At 32.6% G+C, this 18,013-nt stretch overlaps 3 protein-coding genes across 3 annotated transcripts; all 3 read right to left on the bottom strand.

The window, feature by feature from the left end:
* Window positions 1-2,224: 2,224 nt before the first annotated feature.
* LOC17874580 (protein PXR1) lies at window positions 2,225-5,505 on the bottom strand. Its single transcript, XM_023778800.1, has 11 exons — window positions 5,201-5,505; window positions 5,088-5,123; window positions 4,781-4,963; window positions 4,556-4,642; window positions 4,305-4,358; window positions 3,968-4,023; window positions 3,688-3,884; window positions 3,509-3,590; window positions 2,874-3,261; window positions 2,428-2,595; window positions 2,225-2,341 (listed from the first exon to the last, which is right to left on the bottom strand). Exons 1-7 carry the CDS (start codon window positions 5,216-5,218, stop codon window positions 3,842-3,844), a joined length of 477 nt encoding a protein of 158 aa, XP_023634568.1. The 5' UTR covers window positions 5,219-5,505; the 3' UTR covers window positions 2,225-2,341; window positions 2,428-2,595; window positions 2,874-3,261; window positions 3,509-3,590; window positions 3,688-3,841.
* LOC111829541 lies at window positions 5,503-7,765 on the bottom strand. Its single transcript, XM_023778807.1, has 3 exons — window positions 7,644-7,765; window positions 6,606-6,939; window positions 5,503-6,287 (listed from the first exon to the last, which is right to left on the bottom strand). Exons 2-3 carry the CDS (start codon window positions 6,937-6,939, stop codon window positions 5,956-5,958), a joined length of 666 nt encoding a protein of 221 aa, XP_023634575.1. The 5' UTR covers window positions 7,644-7,765; the 3' UTR covers window positions 5,503-5,955.
* A 9,478-nt stretch (window positions 7,766-17,243) lies between these two features.
* LOC111829568 lies at window positions 17,244-17,798 on the bottom strand. The gene has a single exon (XM_023778937.1). It carries the CDS (start codon window positions 17,796-17,798, stop codon window positions 17,244-17,246), a length of 555 nt encoding a protein of 184 aa, XP_023634705.1.
* Between the last annotated feature and the right edge of the window lie 215 nt (window positions 17,799-18,013).

The raw sequence follows: 18,013 nt of genomic DNA, 5'->3' as shown, positions 1-18,013 counted from the left end.
TACCTGTTGACAGAAAAAATTCTCTCATGGAGAAACGTGTTGGCTGTGAAGCGATTTTGAACCACAAGTTGTTTCCATTTGTCTTCAGCCTCCTCATCATAATGTAGTGAAATAGTTTGCCCAAGAATTTGAGGCTTTTTGCTTCAATCTTGATGATATGTCCAAGGAAAGAATTTTGAAGCTTTTTGAACGATTCATCGCTCAAAACAGCTTTAACTTTTGGAACTAACCTCAAATCTGAATGTTGGATAATAGATGCTGAAATGTTTGGTTCAGAACCATCATCATAGATCCCTTTAGGTAGATCTATGATGTGCATTGAGGCATTGTTAACCATCCGCAAAATAATCAGAACTCTTATAAGCAGTTAACATTCATCATCATCAAAAACGTTTAATAATCTGATAGATAGTTCACATCACTTTGGATGAATTTATTTAATGAGTCGCACAGGTTAAGTCTATGAGTTAGGTTCCTAATTTCCAGCATTACCTTTCACTATCTACCAAAATACATTGTATTTATTCCAAATTTTCATACCAAAACACTTAATTGCATCTTCAGAAATAGAGTTTTAACTTTTGAATGTTTACTAAGAAACTCAAAACTGGAAACAAGGTTCCACCTAAACAAGAAAAAAGCCTGAAAAAACTACGGGAAAATTCCATAAAAATTCCCCATCTAATTTTAATTTGGAAGTTTAATACACAATGTTATTTGATTAGAAATAAAATGCATGGTTTATTAATTTGTTGTCTATTAATACATCAAGTATATAAAAATTGTCAAATCGAAAAAACCGCTTAACAAACGGTAATCGGATTGACGGAATCACTAAACCGGAGTTAATGAAATTACACTAAACTTAGGGTTTATCGATCCCAATTCGATTTGGGGTAATAGCAAAGGACAATGCAGTCTTTGGATAACCCCAAATTACCCGTGTGTTTAGGGATTAGTGATTTCATCAACCTCGGTTTAGTCATTCCGTCAATCCGATTAAGCGGTTTATTCAATTCGACAATTTTCATATACTTAATGTATTAATAGACTAAAATTTAATAGACGGTGCATTTTATTTCCAATCAAATAGCATTGGATATTAAACTTCCAAATTAAAATTATATGGGGAATTTTTAAGGAATTTTCCCAAAAAACTACCCATCAGCCTATACAAATGCCTCCATTTACCACTAACGTGATTAAATTTATGATCAACTCTACACTTAAATCTACAAAACTCAGATTCTCAAAAATTAGGTAAAAATTAAAAAAAAAACTCATATTCTACAAAAACTCAGATTTTTAAAAATTAGGTAAAACCCTAAAATTGGAAATTGGGAATTAAAGCAAACCTGTACAATGCTAGTCTCAAAAATCCCCAGGCAACGGCGACAGTGACCACAACTAACGACGGCGACAGTGAACTACAACTAACAACAACGAAACTAGGCGAACCAAGAGAGAAGCATGCGAAGATTAACAATGAAATCCCCAATTTCGGTGAAGAACAAGGAAGGAATTGGAAGCACGAAAAATAACGGTTGGGATCCAAAGAAAAACGAAGAAAAACAAAGAAGAACGAAGACAAAAGAAGAAAAACGAAGAAAAACGAAGAAGAAAAGTAAAGCGAAAAAGAAAAACGAAGAAGAAAAGTAAAGCGAAAAAGAAAAAAAAATTTCCTCAGAGGGTTTTTCATTGTAAAAGACTTTTTAAAAGACCTATTCATTGTAAAAGACATGTTCTATTTTAAGGCCTATTCATTGTAAAAGACTTTTTAAAAGGACTTTTTTCTTTTTCTGTGAGAACCCTTATATAAACAGTTTAAAACCCTTATAAAAAACCCTTGTATTTAAACATTTACAAGTATAAAACCCTTATAAATTTTCAAAATACAAATAAACCCTTATAAAAACCTTACTATTTGAAATTCATTTAAAACCTTTGTAAAGCTTTATTAGTGAATTCAAAATTGTAGAAGAACAACCATGTTCATAATTTTGTTATGTGAGAACCTTATAAAAAATGTTTACAAACCTTTTGTAAGAACCCTTGTATTTAAAACAAGGTTATAAACCACGTAACACGCAATTATAGTTTTAGTATTGAAATAGCACGAGTATGATTGAAGTGTTATATTGTATTTTTCTTGGAAATCCATTGAAAACTCTTTGTAAAGGTTTTAAAAGATGATTGAAGTGTTATAATATTTTCAACAAAGATAAAAGTATTCAAAAGATAATATTTTCAACAAGTGTTTTCTAATCGACATAGTTACCAAAAGTAAAATAAAATATGTCCTAGTTCTCCATACACCACTCTTTAGCAGTCATCCATAGTCCTACGCAAGGTAATGTGAATAACGTTAGAATACTGTTTTAAACTGTTGTAAATCCTACAATATTAAAAAAAAATACTCATACTAACCTATGTATAATAAAATACTCATACTAATTCAGCAAATATGTCAACCGCGAGTTTCTTTCGGATATCTGCAATGATGTGTTCCAGGAACTCGTCATTAGTCCTTTTAGACATTGCATAGCTTTCCATTATCTTTACCATGTACACACCACTATCTTCAATCTTGTTAACCTAAAAACAAAAAACAAACTGAAAAGTCAATAGTATTTACATATAATATAACCTCAAAACCAAGACATTCTCAAAAAATATAAAAAAAAACTTATCAAAGCTTATAAAAACAGTATAAAACCTTATAAACCATATAACAACCATATATAAACCTTATTAAAACCTAATAAACTCTTGATAAACCTTATAAAAACTCTTTAAAACCTTCTAACAACCTTATAAAAACACTATAAATCATTTTAAAACCTCGCAAGCCTTTTACTAATTACAAATATTACCTGTGTACAGTTGTCGGAGAGTCATCAGTCTTCTCTACCATTGGAAACTTCTTATGTGTAATATATGGCATTGATATAGCACTAAAAATGATGATGCATTGTCCCAGGTATGGATTGATCGTGAGGCCAAATTAATCTCTAGTGGTATCCACAACCGTTCCTCGACACACATTGGTGCAAATATGACTTTTGTGCGTTTCTCCTTAAACACCTTACTGAAACATTCATCTTCAAAGTCAAAGCCATATTTGTCGTCAAGGAATATCGCGTAGGAATCATCAATCGCCTGAAAATTTTTTGAATCCACTAATGTCGCATCTTTGTTGACATAAATATCAGGATGACTTTTTTTTCTTTGCTTATATAGCTGGACCGCTGCATCAATATGCTAAACTCAATAAAAACAAAATCAAAGTCAGATCAACAATATTAGAGAAAGCGCTAAAATTATTGTTAGTTTTTTATAAGGCTTTTATACGGTTTTTATAAAGTTAGGTTCTCACAAATTTACATATAAGTCTTTTAAACGGTTTTTGATAATGTTCTCAAAAAAGTAAACTGAAAAGTCAATTCTAAAACTTATAAAACCCTTATAAAAAACTGATAAAACAATTTAAAACTGTTAGAAAACTTACAGCTGCTGTTGTTGATTTTCCTGGCGTCTCAGGTGTTGTGAACCATTTGGCATCAACTTTGTTACCTAGAATTGTTAGAGGCCTAAAAAAGAACACAACATATTTACAGCTTTTAAAACACTTATAAACAACTAAACGGAATTCCATTTCTTTTTTTATCAAATAAAACTGAAACTTACTTTGTTTTCCTTGAACTCTTCCTTTTAGCCAATAGTTCTACCCGTGTTGTATCAACTTTTTCAAAGGGATGAACAATTGGGTGCCTTTTCTTCTCAGCCGTGTAAGGCCACTGAGTGTGAATTGATGGAGCATGGTTTTGTTCACTTTTCCTTTTTACTTCACCAACAATATCAGCTTTATTCTTCTTTCTTCGTGGCTGAACAAAATAAAGTACTAATCCAGCATTTTATCGATTTTCAATTGTAATAACTATTGTAATCTTTTTAATTGCAAACTAACCATAGCTTTTGTTGTATCATCAACATTTGATTGTTACTTGTTTTACGCTTCTTTTGCTGCAATGAAACAAACGAACAAATTTATAGACCATTTAATCCAAGTATGGAACATTTTCATAAAACCTGATAAACTCTTGATAAAACCCATATAAAAACCTGATAAACTCTTGATAAAACCCATATAAAAACCTGATAAACTCTTGATAAAAACCATATAAAAACCTGATAAATTCTTGGTAAACATTATAAAATCTCCTTTAGGCCTTATAAAAACCTTATAAAAACAGTTTAATAACCATATAAAAACCTTATAAAGTAATTAAAAATCTGATACTAACCTCTTTTCTTTCAGAAACATTTTCTTCAGCATTGTCTCCTTCTTTACACTTTTTCTGTAGATCAAAAACATTAATCATGTTTAGTGTAACTTCTTTAAAAATCATTATAAAACTTTATTAAAATGTTGTAAACATTTTAAAATGATTATAAACATTACATATATTATGACAATGCCTTATATAAGCTTCTAAATACTTGGCAAATCTTTTCAATAATCTCATAACATCCTTATAAAGAATAGAACACTAACCTCCTTTCTCTCTCTAACAACTTTCTTTTTACTGCTTCTTGCCTTCTGTTGACTGTTTTTCTTATCCTTTCTGCTTACCTTGACTTTCTTGAGAAAAGAGATTGAACTTTGGTGAAGAATGACTTGGAGTATTGGATTTATCCCTCAAACATAATCACTCTAGAATTTTACAAAAAGGCTTTTAAAAGGAATTTAGTATACTTATAAAAAACTATATCATCATACCCTTGGTGTTCCTTCTTCTGCATTATCAGAATTGTCATTCTTTTCGGTATTTTCATCTTCGCCGGCATAACTTCCATCTTGGGTGTTTGCTTGACGAAATGAATCTTCAAAAGTGCTATTCACATTTTCATCAAAAACCCTATCTTCTTTCCCAATATCTTCATGAGTATTACTTTGTCCAGCCTGCTACACAAAAATAAAGAACCAGGCAGAGTATCACAAATTTTCAAAAACCCTATTAAAAGCTATATAAAACCCTTATAAGCCTTTTAAAAACCATATAAAACCTTAAAAAATATATACTAACCTCTTCACTTTTATCTTTGTCTCCTTCAAGCTCGGACTGTAATAAGAAAAGTAAGAAATTATCATAGGAAACAACCCAAACTTTTTATTAATTAAAATTTACAAATATTTTACCTCGTTATATGTTTCCATGTTGTTTCTGACTTTTAGAACCACTTCAAGTATTTCTAATCTTCTGTTGAAGTCCGCAACCAGTTTAAGGATCTTGTCCAGTTTGGCAGAATCTGACAATTGCTGCCCCAACTCTGCCTCCGCAGAAATGTATTCAACAATTTTGTTCCTCCAATCAATCTCCTTTAATCTGTAGCCTCTCCTCACCAAGTGTACAATATCTTCAAACTCTTTGTCGTCTACATGAGTTTCTTCTACTAGGTGATTGTATTCCTCTGGATCTCTAATAATAGATTTGACCTCAATAAAAAAATAAATAACAAAGGTTTTAATAACTTTTTAAAATGGATTTACAATGGTTGTAAACTCTTATAAAACCCTTATAAAACCCTTATAAAATCCTTACAATCGTTGTAAACCCTTATAAAATCCTTATAAAACCCTTATAAAATCCTTATAAACACTTAAATAACTCCATTAAAATTCCTTTTTAAATACTTTTAAAAACCATATAAAACCTTATAAAATTCATGCTCATCACCAAATAAAAAGTGTTATAAAAGGAACGAAAACTTACACAATCCGATGATTGAATGGCATCCACGATTTGATCTAATCTTGGCGTTGACGAAGATTCCCAGTTGGAATATAGAGGATAGACACAACTTAATGTGTTGTTGGATACAGCAAATGTCGCTCCAAAAGTTGGTACATCACTGAATGACCAGATCAACAATGCCAAAGGGAAACCTTTGACTTCATATTGGCCTTTCGCCCACGTATTGGTATCCATCCTTTCCCCATGCCAAAGATGTATACGCCTCAAAATTGGATGCATGGTGAAGTTTTGAACTTGGGATCCTCTCTAATGAATGAGGCATCATCAAGAATCCTTCTGTAAGGATGACAGCTGCAAGGCAAAGTTTTTCATCCTCTTCCATCGGCGCCTCTGTTTCCTCTGTTTTCTCCAAATCAGATATATCCTTTGGTTCAGAAAACAAGTAATCCTCCAATTTACTCAAGTTCAAATCTTTTCGCGATGTCCAAGTGTAGGGTTTCTTAGCAGGTTTTTTCCCCTTCCTACTTTGATCTGTATCAAGCTTTTTACAATGAATACATGTGTTATATTAAACAATGAGGTTAGTATTTTCAATCTACTCATAAAATTCGTTTATTTCACATTCGAATGATTTGTACATACCTTATAAAAACCTTATAAATAAGTTTTCAAATAATTCATTTATTTCACATTCAAATGATATGTACATACCTTATAAATACCTTATAAAGACCTTATAGAAACCTTATAAGAACCTTATAAAACCTTATAAAATCCTTATTAAAACCTTATAAAAACTTTTTATAACTGGCAGAAATCAAACAAAGACGTAAAATATATATGAAATACCTGTTGAGAGAAAAAATTCTCTCATTGAGAAACGTGTTGGTTGTGAAGCGATTCTGAACCACAAGATGTTTCCTTTTGTCTTCAGCCTCCTCATCATAATGTAGTGAAATAGTTTACCCGAAAATTTGAAGCTTTTTGAGGCAATCTTGATGATGTGTCCGAGGAAAGAAACCTCAAGCTGCTTGAATGACTCGTCACTCAAAACAGCTTTAACTCTCCAAATCAGTTTATTATCCGTATGTTGTATTATTGATGCTTGAGAGAATGGTTCACTTCCATCTTCATAAATACCGTTAGGTAATAGAAGATTATCAACCAGTTCACTATTTTCCATCTGTTTATTAACATCAAAAACCCAAATATTAAACCCAAATGTTTAAAAACCTTTTAAAATGCTTATGAGACTGCAGCTTTTGACGCATAAACCATTTTTTACAAAATTTTTATGATTTTCATTTTCTATAAGGTTTTTAAAAGGTAGGTTTTTATAAACATTTAACAATTTCCATTCAAACATAGATATCTTTAACCACAAACTTCAAAATTTACTAGATAAATAGAGCAGAATACAAAGAAACAGCAACCTACCAATGTACTAACACAATAAAGTATTAAAGTTTCTAACATTTCAAAGATCTTCTATAACATTTACCAAGTTGCAAATCACTAAAATAGCAGGTTTCCTAACTGATCCACCCCAAAGAAAACTCAATCATAAGGAATTTAGTCAATTCATTTGAAAGACGAAAAACACCACTGATTAAATTGAACTGAAATTCTTGCCATTCCCAACAGCAACTAAAGTACCAAAAACTAGCATTTCAAAATCTAAGCTCAAATTCAATAGCGTGATTAAAGCCATCCCTGAACAATTGTAGTCAATATTGAGTAAAAAAAATTCTAAACGAACCATATGAATCAAACAAAATCCCAACTTTAGTAACAATTAATCTTAATCGATCTCCAACATCTAAACAAAAACCCTAAATTGTCAAACCCCAAACAATTAACAAGGATGAGATAACATAGGGCACTTACACGGCCAAGAGAGAGAAGACACGGCGAAGGCGAATTTGTGTGAAAACTTTGACAGAGAACAGTGAACTGATCGGAGCAGAGCGAACGGATCGGAGCACAATTAATCTCGAGATAGCAGATCAAATCTCAGCAGACACGACAAAGCACTATGAAAACGGGAGATGGATGAATTTTGGAGATGTATTTCCTAACTAGGGCTTCCCTATTTCTCTCTTCTGTAAGAATGGGTAACTTAGTCATTTAAACATCAATGAAGGGTATTTTTGAAAATGAGCATTAAATGGGGGTATTTTTAAAAACAGTGACTTAAAAAGGGGTAGTTATAAAATTGTCCCAAAAGAAAATGCATATATAAAAATGGATCTCTTGTTGTACGATGATTGGAACTAATTAATATAAGATAATATGTTAGATCTGTATCATACTTTCTAAAGATATTTATATCAAATTCTTAAAATGATCATTTCATTGATTTTTATGTCATATAAGAACATTAAAAACTAGAAAGCAGCAGATATTAAAGTAGTCCCACTACCCACATCCAATGTTACTTTGAGGATGACAATTCATGTTGACAATTCATAAGAATTCGAAAGAAAGAAGGCACTCACAAGTCTTAGAATAACTCATCTAAAGACTAACGTTTCATCTAAAGACTCACGTTTCATTACAATAACTCATTACACTCAACATATACACACACATAAAAGACGAACTGTAGATGAGACGGAGCTTATAAACGAACAAAAGTGGATTAACACACACTCTTTAACAATCGAACATATAAAAATTGCATATAAGCCTATAATAAAGTATCAAAAAACGTTAATACACACACACTTGAACAATCGAACATCTAAAAAATTGCATATAAGCCTATAATTAAGTATTAAAAAACGTTAATAAACACACTTTAACAATCAAACAAAAGAGAGAGTAAAATTACTAAGCGAAAGAGATGCAACAGATCTTGACTTGATGAGTAAGAGGATCAACCTGTAGAAAGAGACCAGAATTACTAATTACGAAAGAAAGAATCAAGAGATAAAACCAAACATAGAAGAAATAATGAATAAAATGCTACGAATTAACAAAAACTTACTTGTTTCTTAGAACAAAGGATCTCACTTCGCAATTGTATAGACAAAGGATCTCGAAAACGATTCAGTTGCCGGCGAGAGAAGAACAATCCAACATCTAGTACAAAAATCAAAAACAAAAGACAAATCTTAAATAGACTGTGCAAGAGAATTAAACTTCAGTGAGAAAGAAGAAGAAGGAGGAGAACATACACAATCCAGTTTTCGTCGAAGAAGGAGAAGCGGAGCAGGCGCGGCGGAACAGGCACGGCCGAACAGCTGAGGCGGAGTAGGCAAAGCGGAAGAGGGTTTTGTTCTTTTCTCAATAAATGGGTCGATTTTATTAATTAAGGTTTTTGTTTTCTTTCTATGCTTAAATTAATACATAAAATAGTTTTTAAAAATTACCTTAATTTTACTTTGAGTGTATAAATGGATTTTAATCTACATTAAATCTTAATTCACCAAACTTTTAGAAAAAGGTATATATGGACAAAGTTTTAAAAATATGTCTCTTATTTCCAATTTTCCCAAAATATATTAAAGATACACGAATTAATGGATTGAGTGTACTTATATGGTGATAATCAAAAATAGAAAATAAAGATGAATTTTCAAAAAAAAAACAAAAAATTATAATAACGTAAGATGTCTATCAATATATCATATAGTCTCTAAAAGTTCCTACAGTTGAAATTTTGTATGATAATATTTAAATTGTTTTTTAAAACTCATACAACAAAAAAAAACAAAGCAAACAAATTTCATAAAGAAGATGATGAGAGAATGAGATAAGGGATTGTTAAAAGTATGACCCTAGTTGACTGAAAAATTAATTGGGAGACATCAATTATTTGTAAATTAGTTCTCTCTCATAAGAAGTGTAATAATGACAAGTGTATCCCTCTATGGAGAGAAAAGTGAGAAAACTTTCTAACCACTTGTCGATTTGCTGGATAATTATTATGTTATCGTGTCAATTTTCATTTATCATTTAATATTTATTATACTTGTTTATTCTCTTTTATACTAGGTTTGAACCCGCGGTACACCGCGGGTCTATGGTTTCATAATTAATTTTATAGTCTAATGTTTTTTAGATGTTTTGTTTCATTGAATATTGTTAGTAAGAAAGTTTTTGATATTATGTACATAAGTTTCATATGGTTATTAGTGTTTGATTTTATTGTTGGTTAGTTTTACTCATGGTTGGTTTGTAATTTCTTTATTTCTTAAAAATATTGGCAGTGTTATTATAAGTGTGCGTGTGTGATTTTTTTTGTATTTTAATGGATTAGTTTATTACAAAGACAAATTTGGAAGTTTTAGATATTTTAATTCTAAATATAGTAACTTTATGGGTGAGAATAAAAATTATTAGCCTTAATACTTAGGAAGTATAAATATATATTTTTTAATTTGGCTAAAGAAAAAACTGTATAAGGTTTGTTTGTATATTTCTTATATTTTGTTTCTATTCTTTATTTTTGGTTTATTGGTAAGTACTTTGTAAACCTACGGTATTGTCTTGAATTTGAATAGATTAACTAGGATCGGACCCGCGCTACAACGCGGGGGAATATTTACGGATATATGTAACCTATAACAAATTAAAATATATTGTTGACAAAAAAAGAAAAGAAAAACAAATTGAAATATATTGTTGACAAAAAAAGAAAAGAAAAATAAATGGAAATATATTACATTTGCATATATAGTCAAAGTTCGAACTATAGTTTTCTTATAGTTTAGTTCCAATCATTATCTATATTTTGTAATTGCTCCAACAATGATTTTCTTGCTTTCTTTGGTGTTTTACATGTTTCCTTAAATTGTTTACTTTGACATAGCCACTACAAGAAAACAGGCATTTAGCGACTGCAGTATTGGTCGCAGTTTAGTCGCTAAACTATGTTTTACGACTATGTTACGACTACTGTGCGTAGTCGTAAATCCTTAGTCGCTAAAAAATGGCGACTATCTTACGACTGATATATGTAATCGTAAATTTTGTCGTAATATAGTCGTAAAGATTTATGATTGAGTTATGACTATTTAAAACCAATCGTAACATAGTCGTAAACATTTACGACTATGTTACGACTGGTTTACGACGACATTTTGGTTACTATGACGTTAAGGAGTAGTCGTAAAGTAGTCGTAACTATTTTAAAGACTATTTGGCGACTATATTAGGCTACCATTTGGCGACTATCAGATGACTAATTTATGACTAAAAAGCGGCCATATTTTTCGTTAACAACTGTGGTGGGTTTGCTATTTGAAATGTTACCTGGTTTGTGTTTTGCAAAATGAATCAAACCGAACTTTAAACCCATGATTTTCACAATGAAAACATCACTAATATATTTCACAATCACTAAGATACAAAAGTCATACCACAAACATTCGATCAATATTTTTAGATAGAAGTCATACAGCAAAAGTCATAAAACACAAGTCATCTAAGATACAGAAACTGGAAACTGACAAGTTCATGAGTTAAGAAACAAAAAGTGATGGATTAGTAACCTAAGAAGTTGATGGTGAAGTTGATTGTGGAGCTGTTGCAGGTAGATTGGTTGTGAGAGGATCCGTGCTTGTTGGCTCAGCTGATTCAGTCTCCAAGAAATCCGTGTATGCCGGATTAGACTGGCGCAGGAACGTTGAATGCATCCGTGTATGCCGGATTAGACTAGCGTAGCTTATAATACTTATATGAAATTTAGATAATTATCTGCTAAGATTTTAGGCCATGTATTCATCTAGGAGGTTGTCATCTACGTGGATGAGGGAACAATATATTTACAAGTGATCTGATTTTACTAGATTGTATGATCGCATATCCTTGTGTGAGAGAAAGCAATAGATCGCAGAAGAGAGTTTAAAAGATGCAATTTTGGAATGAGGTCGCCCGTCGGCATAATTGGAGTTGCTAAACACAGACCTATATGTTGATTTCATGGAAACTCTACTCTCTCTCCCTCATCTCCCTTCTACTGCGATTACATGTATTCAGTATTTTAAATTAATTTAATTAATATTAAATGAAATTATTTATAGTTAATGGAATACAAGTAACAACCATACTGAGTGAGAAAGGACAAGCGATTACATACTGAGTTAATTAAAGATGGATCACTTGGACTCTTTGAGTATTAGTTATAAATCTATTTACCGTAGTCTTAAAAGAATAAAATGAATAATACAACAAATGATAGGAAAATAAATTAAGAGAGGGGTAGTGGTTAGCATAATACAGTACTACATATACTAAAAGTAATAAGAAATAAAACCTAACTAAAAATTTGTAAATATAAATTAATAAACAGAGAACATTTAAAATTAATAATATCCCTACATAACATTATTTTTTACCCGGGCCTAGCCAGGATTTTCCTCTAGTTCATCTAAAACGAAGGTACACATGCATATCGAGAGCAAATGCTCATCACCTTTACTTTTTTCCTACTTATCTAATTCTCTTCTACTGTAGTGTTCTCTCAATTCTTCTCCATATCTATTCATTCTTTGTGGAACAGAAACGTCGAACCCATAATATGAAGTCTTATTAGTACAACTTTACCTGCGAAAGAGAATCCAAAATATATTAGTATTAGTAGATTAGTTAAATCTTGATTATAGAGATCATATCGTTCTACAAATTATTCAAGCAGATACACTTATCATTTTATTGAGCATAACAGACACAAAATTGTAAGTAGAGCAAGCATGACCATATCTGAAACTAAGCGGTCAAACACAAACATCTTTACATTCAAAGATGAACCATTAACCACAAAGTAAGAATCATTCCCGAAAAAGACTATCCAACAAATAATAAATAAAAATATTCAAGTCAGTATCAAACATTGTCTGTCTGAGGTTTACAAATTAGAAGCATTCCTCTATGGAACAATCTTGAGCACTTGTTTAGCCATTGCACTAACAGCTTCTGCATCAAGCTGGCGACTAATAGGATCAGAAAATTAGTAAATCGATATATTCAACAAACAGTAGATCATACTGAAGATTATTATTTATAAGTTTACGAAAATTCACAAATAAACACATAACTGAATATCAAAAGCTGAAAATATTAAAACTATTCACCGGAGAAACAGATCGGAGAAGTTGAACGATGAAGAGAGAAGAACACCTTTCATTCATGTAAAAAGTTGTTACAAAACTCTTAACGTAAACAATCTAACTAATTAGCTTATATATGCTAATTAGTGTTTACAGTCTTTAACCAACATTTAAACCGGAAATCTATCTGATTACAATAACCGGATTAAACCAAGTACCAAGTATCCTAATATCCCCTCCTCAAGCCTTTATCTTCATTATGTCTGAAGGAAGATATATATTGACAATGACATTTTTTGATGTATATTGAAGAATGGACCTGGATGAAGAGGTTTGGTCAATATGTAAGCATGCTGATTTGTAGAAGAAACATGCAAAGTCTTGAGTTTTCCAGCTTTGATTTGATCCCTGACAATATGACAATCAATCTCAATGTGTTTAGTCCTCTCATGAAAAACTGGATTCATGGCTATGTGAAGAGCAGATTTGTTATCACAAAACAACTTTGCAGGACAAGTAGCTATCACATGGAGATCTCTGAGAAGCTGTTGCAGCCGTATTAGTTCACAAGTTGCATTAGCTAAACTTCTGTATTCTGACTCTGTACTGCTTCTACTGGCCACTATTTGTTTCTTGGATTTCCATGAGATGAGAGAAGTACCAAGATACATTGCAAAACCAGAAACAGACCGTCGTGTATCCTTGCAATTTGCCCAATCCGCATCCGCAAAGCCATTAAGACATATCTCAGAACTAGATGAATACATGAGACCTAAACCAGGATTGCCTTTTAAGTACCTGAGAACTTTATGTGCTGCTTGGAGATGAATATAAGTTGGTGCAGAGATGAATTGACTTAACTGATGAACAGCAAAAGTTATATCAGGTCTCGTGTTGGTAAGGTAAAGCATCCTGCCAATAAGTTATCTGTATGAGGTCGGATTAGCAAGCAAAGTTCCCATATCCTTAGTTAAATGCAGGTTCGGATCCATCGGGATTGAGCTAGGCTTACAGCCAAGAAGACCTGCATCTTCAAGAAGATTCTGAGTATATTTCCTTTGACAAACTGAAATCCCAGCAGCAGACCTTGCTATCTCCAGTCCTAGGAAAAATCTTGCAGGCCCCAAATCTTTTATTTTAAACTCAGACCTCAATAACCTCTTTAATTCTTCAACTGCTTCATCATTGTTGCTGGCTATAAGAATATCATCAACATAGACCAAGACTGCTATAAAAGCAACAAAGTCTACTTTGACAAACAAAGTATTGTCAGCATGTGACTGTATTTAATTAGCTCCTAGCAGCACTAAAGAGAGTCTTTTATACCATTGTCTTGATGCTTGTTTAAGACCATAAAGAGATTTCTTCAAGCGACATACTAGATTCTGAGGCAAGATGGTATCCTTAGGAGTGTAACCTTGTGGTAAACTCATATAGATTTCTTCATCAAGTTCCCCATGTAGAAAAGCATTGGAAACATCCATGTGAGTTAAACTCCATCCTTTAGCAGCAGCAAGAGAAGGAATAAATCTAACACTAGTGAGCTTAGCCACTGGTGAAAAGGTATCCAAATAATCTAACCCTTCTTGATGTGTGAAACCTTGTGCCACTAATCTAGCTTTATACCTCTCCACTGTGCCATCAGCATTATACTTTATTGTGAATACCCATTTGCAACCAACCACATTCTTTCCTGGAGGTAAGGACTCAATCTCCCAAGTATTATTCAATTCCAAAGCACTGAGTTACTCATTGGCTGCACTAGTCCATTTTTCTGATTTCATAGCTTGGCTAAAAGTATTTGGTTCTGTTTCCAGACTATATGAACAGATAATAGAATTATATGAAGTAGAAAGCTTATCAAAAGAAATAAAAGAAGAAATAGGATATGGAGTAGTATGCAGTTTTAAAAGAGATAAAGATTGAGTTTTCGGATCAGGTGGAGCTATATCTGTAGGTGGTAATAAAGAAAGAAATGGAACTAAAGAATAGTGGTACTCAGTCAGATAGGTAGGCACTTTAGGTGTTCGTTTAGGCCTAGTATTAGTCTAATTATTAACACGAGTATCAGATATTACTGTATTATGATCAATAGGAATGGTACTAGTGTTTCGAAGTGGAACTACATGATGTGATGCAGAGTGTGATGCAGAACTAGCATGAGAAAGACTAGCATTCCTAAGGTCATTAACAGGGAAAGTTTCAACAAAATGTAAAGGAACAGGCATAGGTAAAATACTATTGGGAAAAATATCAACAGACTTTGCTAACAATTCACTAGTTTTAAAAGGAAAAGAAGTCTCATGGAAAACAACATCTCTAGAAATTGAAACAGAATGTGATTCCAAATCTAAAACTTTATAACCCTTATAACCAGAAGGATGACCTAAGAAAACACAAGGTTTTGCTCTAGGACTAAATTTGTTTCTATCTTTAGCATAAGTCGACATATAACAAAGACAGCCAAAATTTTTAAACAAAGCGTAATCAGGTTGTTTCTTCATAAGAACTTCAAAAGGAGATTTATCATTAAGCAAAACAGATGGCAAACGATTTATTAAGAAAACAGCCGTGTTAACACAATCACTCCAATACTGCAATGGAACATTAGATTGAAATAGCAATGATCTAGCTACATTTAATAAGTGTTGATGCTTTCTTTCTACAACAGAATTTTGTTGACGTGTATAAGCACAAGAAAAATAGTGAATCATTCCATGTTCTTTAACTAAATCTGTGAAAGCAAGCTCAGGGGCATTATCTGTTCTAATAGCTTTTAACTTGCTGCTATATTGAGGGGAAATCATATTCAGAAAAGTCGGGAAAATTATTGAAACATCACTTTTATTTCTCATCATATAAACCCAAGTAACTCGGCTACAATCATCCACTAAAGTGAGAAAACACTTGAAACCTTCTACAGACTCTGTACTGAAAGGACCCCAGACATCTATATGCACTAAGTCAAAAGGATTCAAAGCTAAATGATTATGAGAAAGATAAGCTAATCTCTTTTGCTTAGCTAAAGGACATATTTTACATTCGGAAACACTAGAAGAAACAGTTTGTAAAGAAGGAATAACACTAACAAGTTTCTTTAAAACTGCAGGAGAGGGATGTCCAAGACGTTGATGCCATAGAACACCATCAGCAAGTTGTAAAGCAGATACAGAACAAACCACATGAGATGATAAGGAAAGGGATTGCTTCTTATTATCAAGAATATGCAAATTGTTGTAAAGATTACCCTTCCCAATCATGAAGCCCTGAGAAAGTTCCTGTATTAAGCAACAAAAAATGTAGGAATGAGCAGAACAGTTTAATGTTTTAACCAAACAACTCACACTTATTTGATTGAATTTAAAATCTGGAACATGCAGGACATTATGTAAAACTAAAACTGATGTGATGCAAATAGTGCATGTGTGTGTAATAGGAACCCTAGTACCATTTGGAAGAGTAACAGTAACATTAGATAATGGTGGTAATTCTCTAAACATATCTAAGTCTGAACAAACATGACTAGAAGCACCACTATCTATTATCCAAGCATCAGAAGGTATAAAAGTTTGTAAAGAAGAGAGAGTATGATTCTGAAAAGTGAGATTATTATTCTCATATTTAAGGCTAGTAGAAGGAAAAGAAACAGTAGCAGATGTAGATGTATTCGCCATTATACCATGTTCAGAAATAGTAGCAGTATTATGAGTGCCAGTGACTGCAGCAATAGCAACATCTGATTCTTGTTGTGGAAGTTGAACTTGAGAATTAAACTGCTGCACCAAATGTTGAATCTGCTGAGGTGTTAAATTCTGAAGGTTCTGGATAGAGCCATCATTAGCCACATAAGGTAGAGACTGGTAAGACTGTGACTGCACAAAAGGAGCATATGCAACATTCTCTGGATTCATTGAATTAGTCTCGGAGTAAACATTTGCTATAGCATTGGCCTTCTGAATTGACTCATAAGGATGTACTGGAGCTCGAGGTTGATAATAATTCATCCGAGGCTGGATTTGAGTCAATGGCATCCGAGGCTGAAGCTGTTGCTATTGCGTAAAGACCTGTTGATTCTTGGATCCATTACTAGTATTAGTCTTATAACCAGGTGGAAATCCAATCAACTTATAACATTCTGAACTGTATGACCCACTTTCCCACAATGAGTACAAACAGGTTTTTGTGCTGTCCTGGAAGTATTATAAGTAGCAATATATGCAGCATTCTCCATTTCATTCTCCATTGGAGTTACTGCCTGAAAAGCTACACTATCAACCTTTGAAAGAGGCTTGATTGTTGTCTGTCTTTCATCTTGAGTAAGCATGTTAAAAGCTTCCTCCATTGTTGGAATAGGCTTGAGCATAAGAATGTGTCTCCTCGTCTGATCATAACACTCATTTAACCCCATCAAGAATTTTGTCACACGACTTCTCTACTGAAGATTCTCCCACTTAACAGCAGCATCACATTCACAGTGACCACAAGTGCAGACAGGAAGTTCCACATAATTCTTATACTCCTCCCACAATGTTAACAACTCAGTATAATAAGTGGAAATATCCATAGAGCCCTGTTCAATCTTGCTCAATCTCTGTTCTATAGCAAAAATCCTAGGAGCATCATCCTGTTTATACCTAGCTAAAATGTTTTTCCAAATACCTTCAGCTGTAGGAATGAAAAGCAAGCTTTGACCAATCTTCTTGGAAACCGAGTTCATCAACCAAGTCGAAACAATGTCATTACACCGAGTCCAAGCTCCATAATCTCGATGATTCTCAGCTGGTTTCGGAATAGATCCATCTACAAATCCAAGTTTATTTCGAATATTTAAACCCATCATCACAGATCGTTTCCAAGAGTGAAAATCTGCAGCATTGGTTAACCTATCAGATACCAAAATCAATCCAGCATGATCGTTGTTATTGACATGATATGGATTCTCGTTCGGGTCAATCTGAGTTCGCGAAGTATCATTCGAAGTAGTCATTGAAAAAATGAAATCAATTGCGAAACAAGAAATGTGCAAAGGTAAATGCAAAAGAAAAGAAAACCCAAGCACACAAGGTCAAGAAAAAGAAACAAATAGAAGAAAGAGAAAACAAACAAAGATTCCGACGACAAGCTCAGAAATCACAAAAAGAAGATTGATCGATTCAATCGAAGAAAGCGAACAGCTCATCTCCATCGATTCAAATTGAAAAA

The sequence above is a fragment of the Capsella rubella genome, unplaced genomic scaffold (genome assembly GCF_000375325.1).
Source record: "Capsella rubella cultivar Monte Gargano unplaced genomic scaffold, Caprub1_0 scaffold_9, whole genome shotgun sequence".
Taxonomy (NCBI): domain Eukaryota; kingdom Viridiplantae; phylum Streptophyta; class Magnoliopsida; order Brassicales; family Brassicaceae; genus Capsella; species Capsella rubella.
Note: the sequence above shows the minus strand (reverse complement) of the source record. Positions and strands in the feature narration are given on the sequence as shown.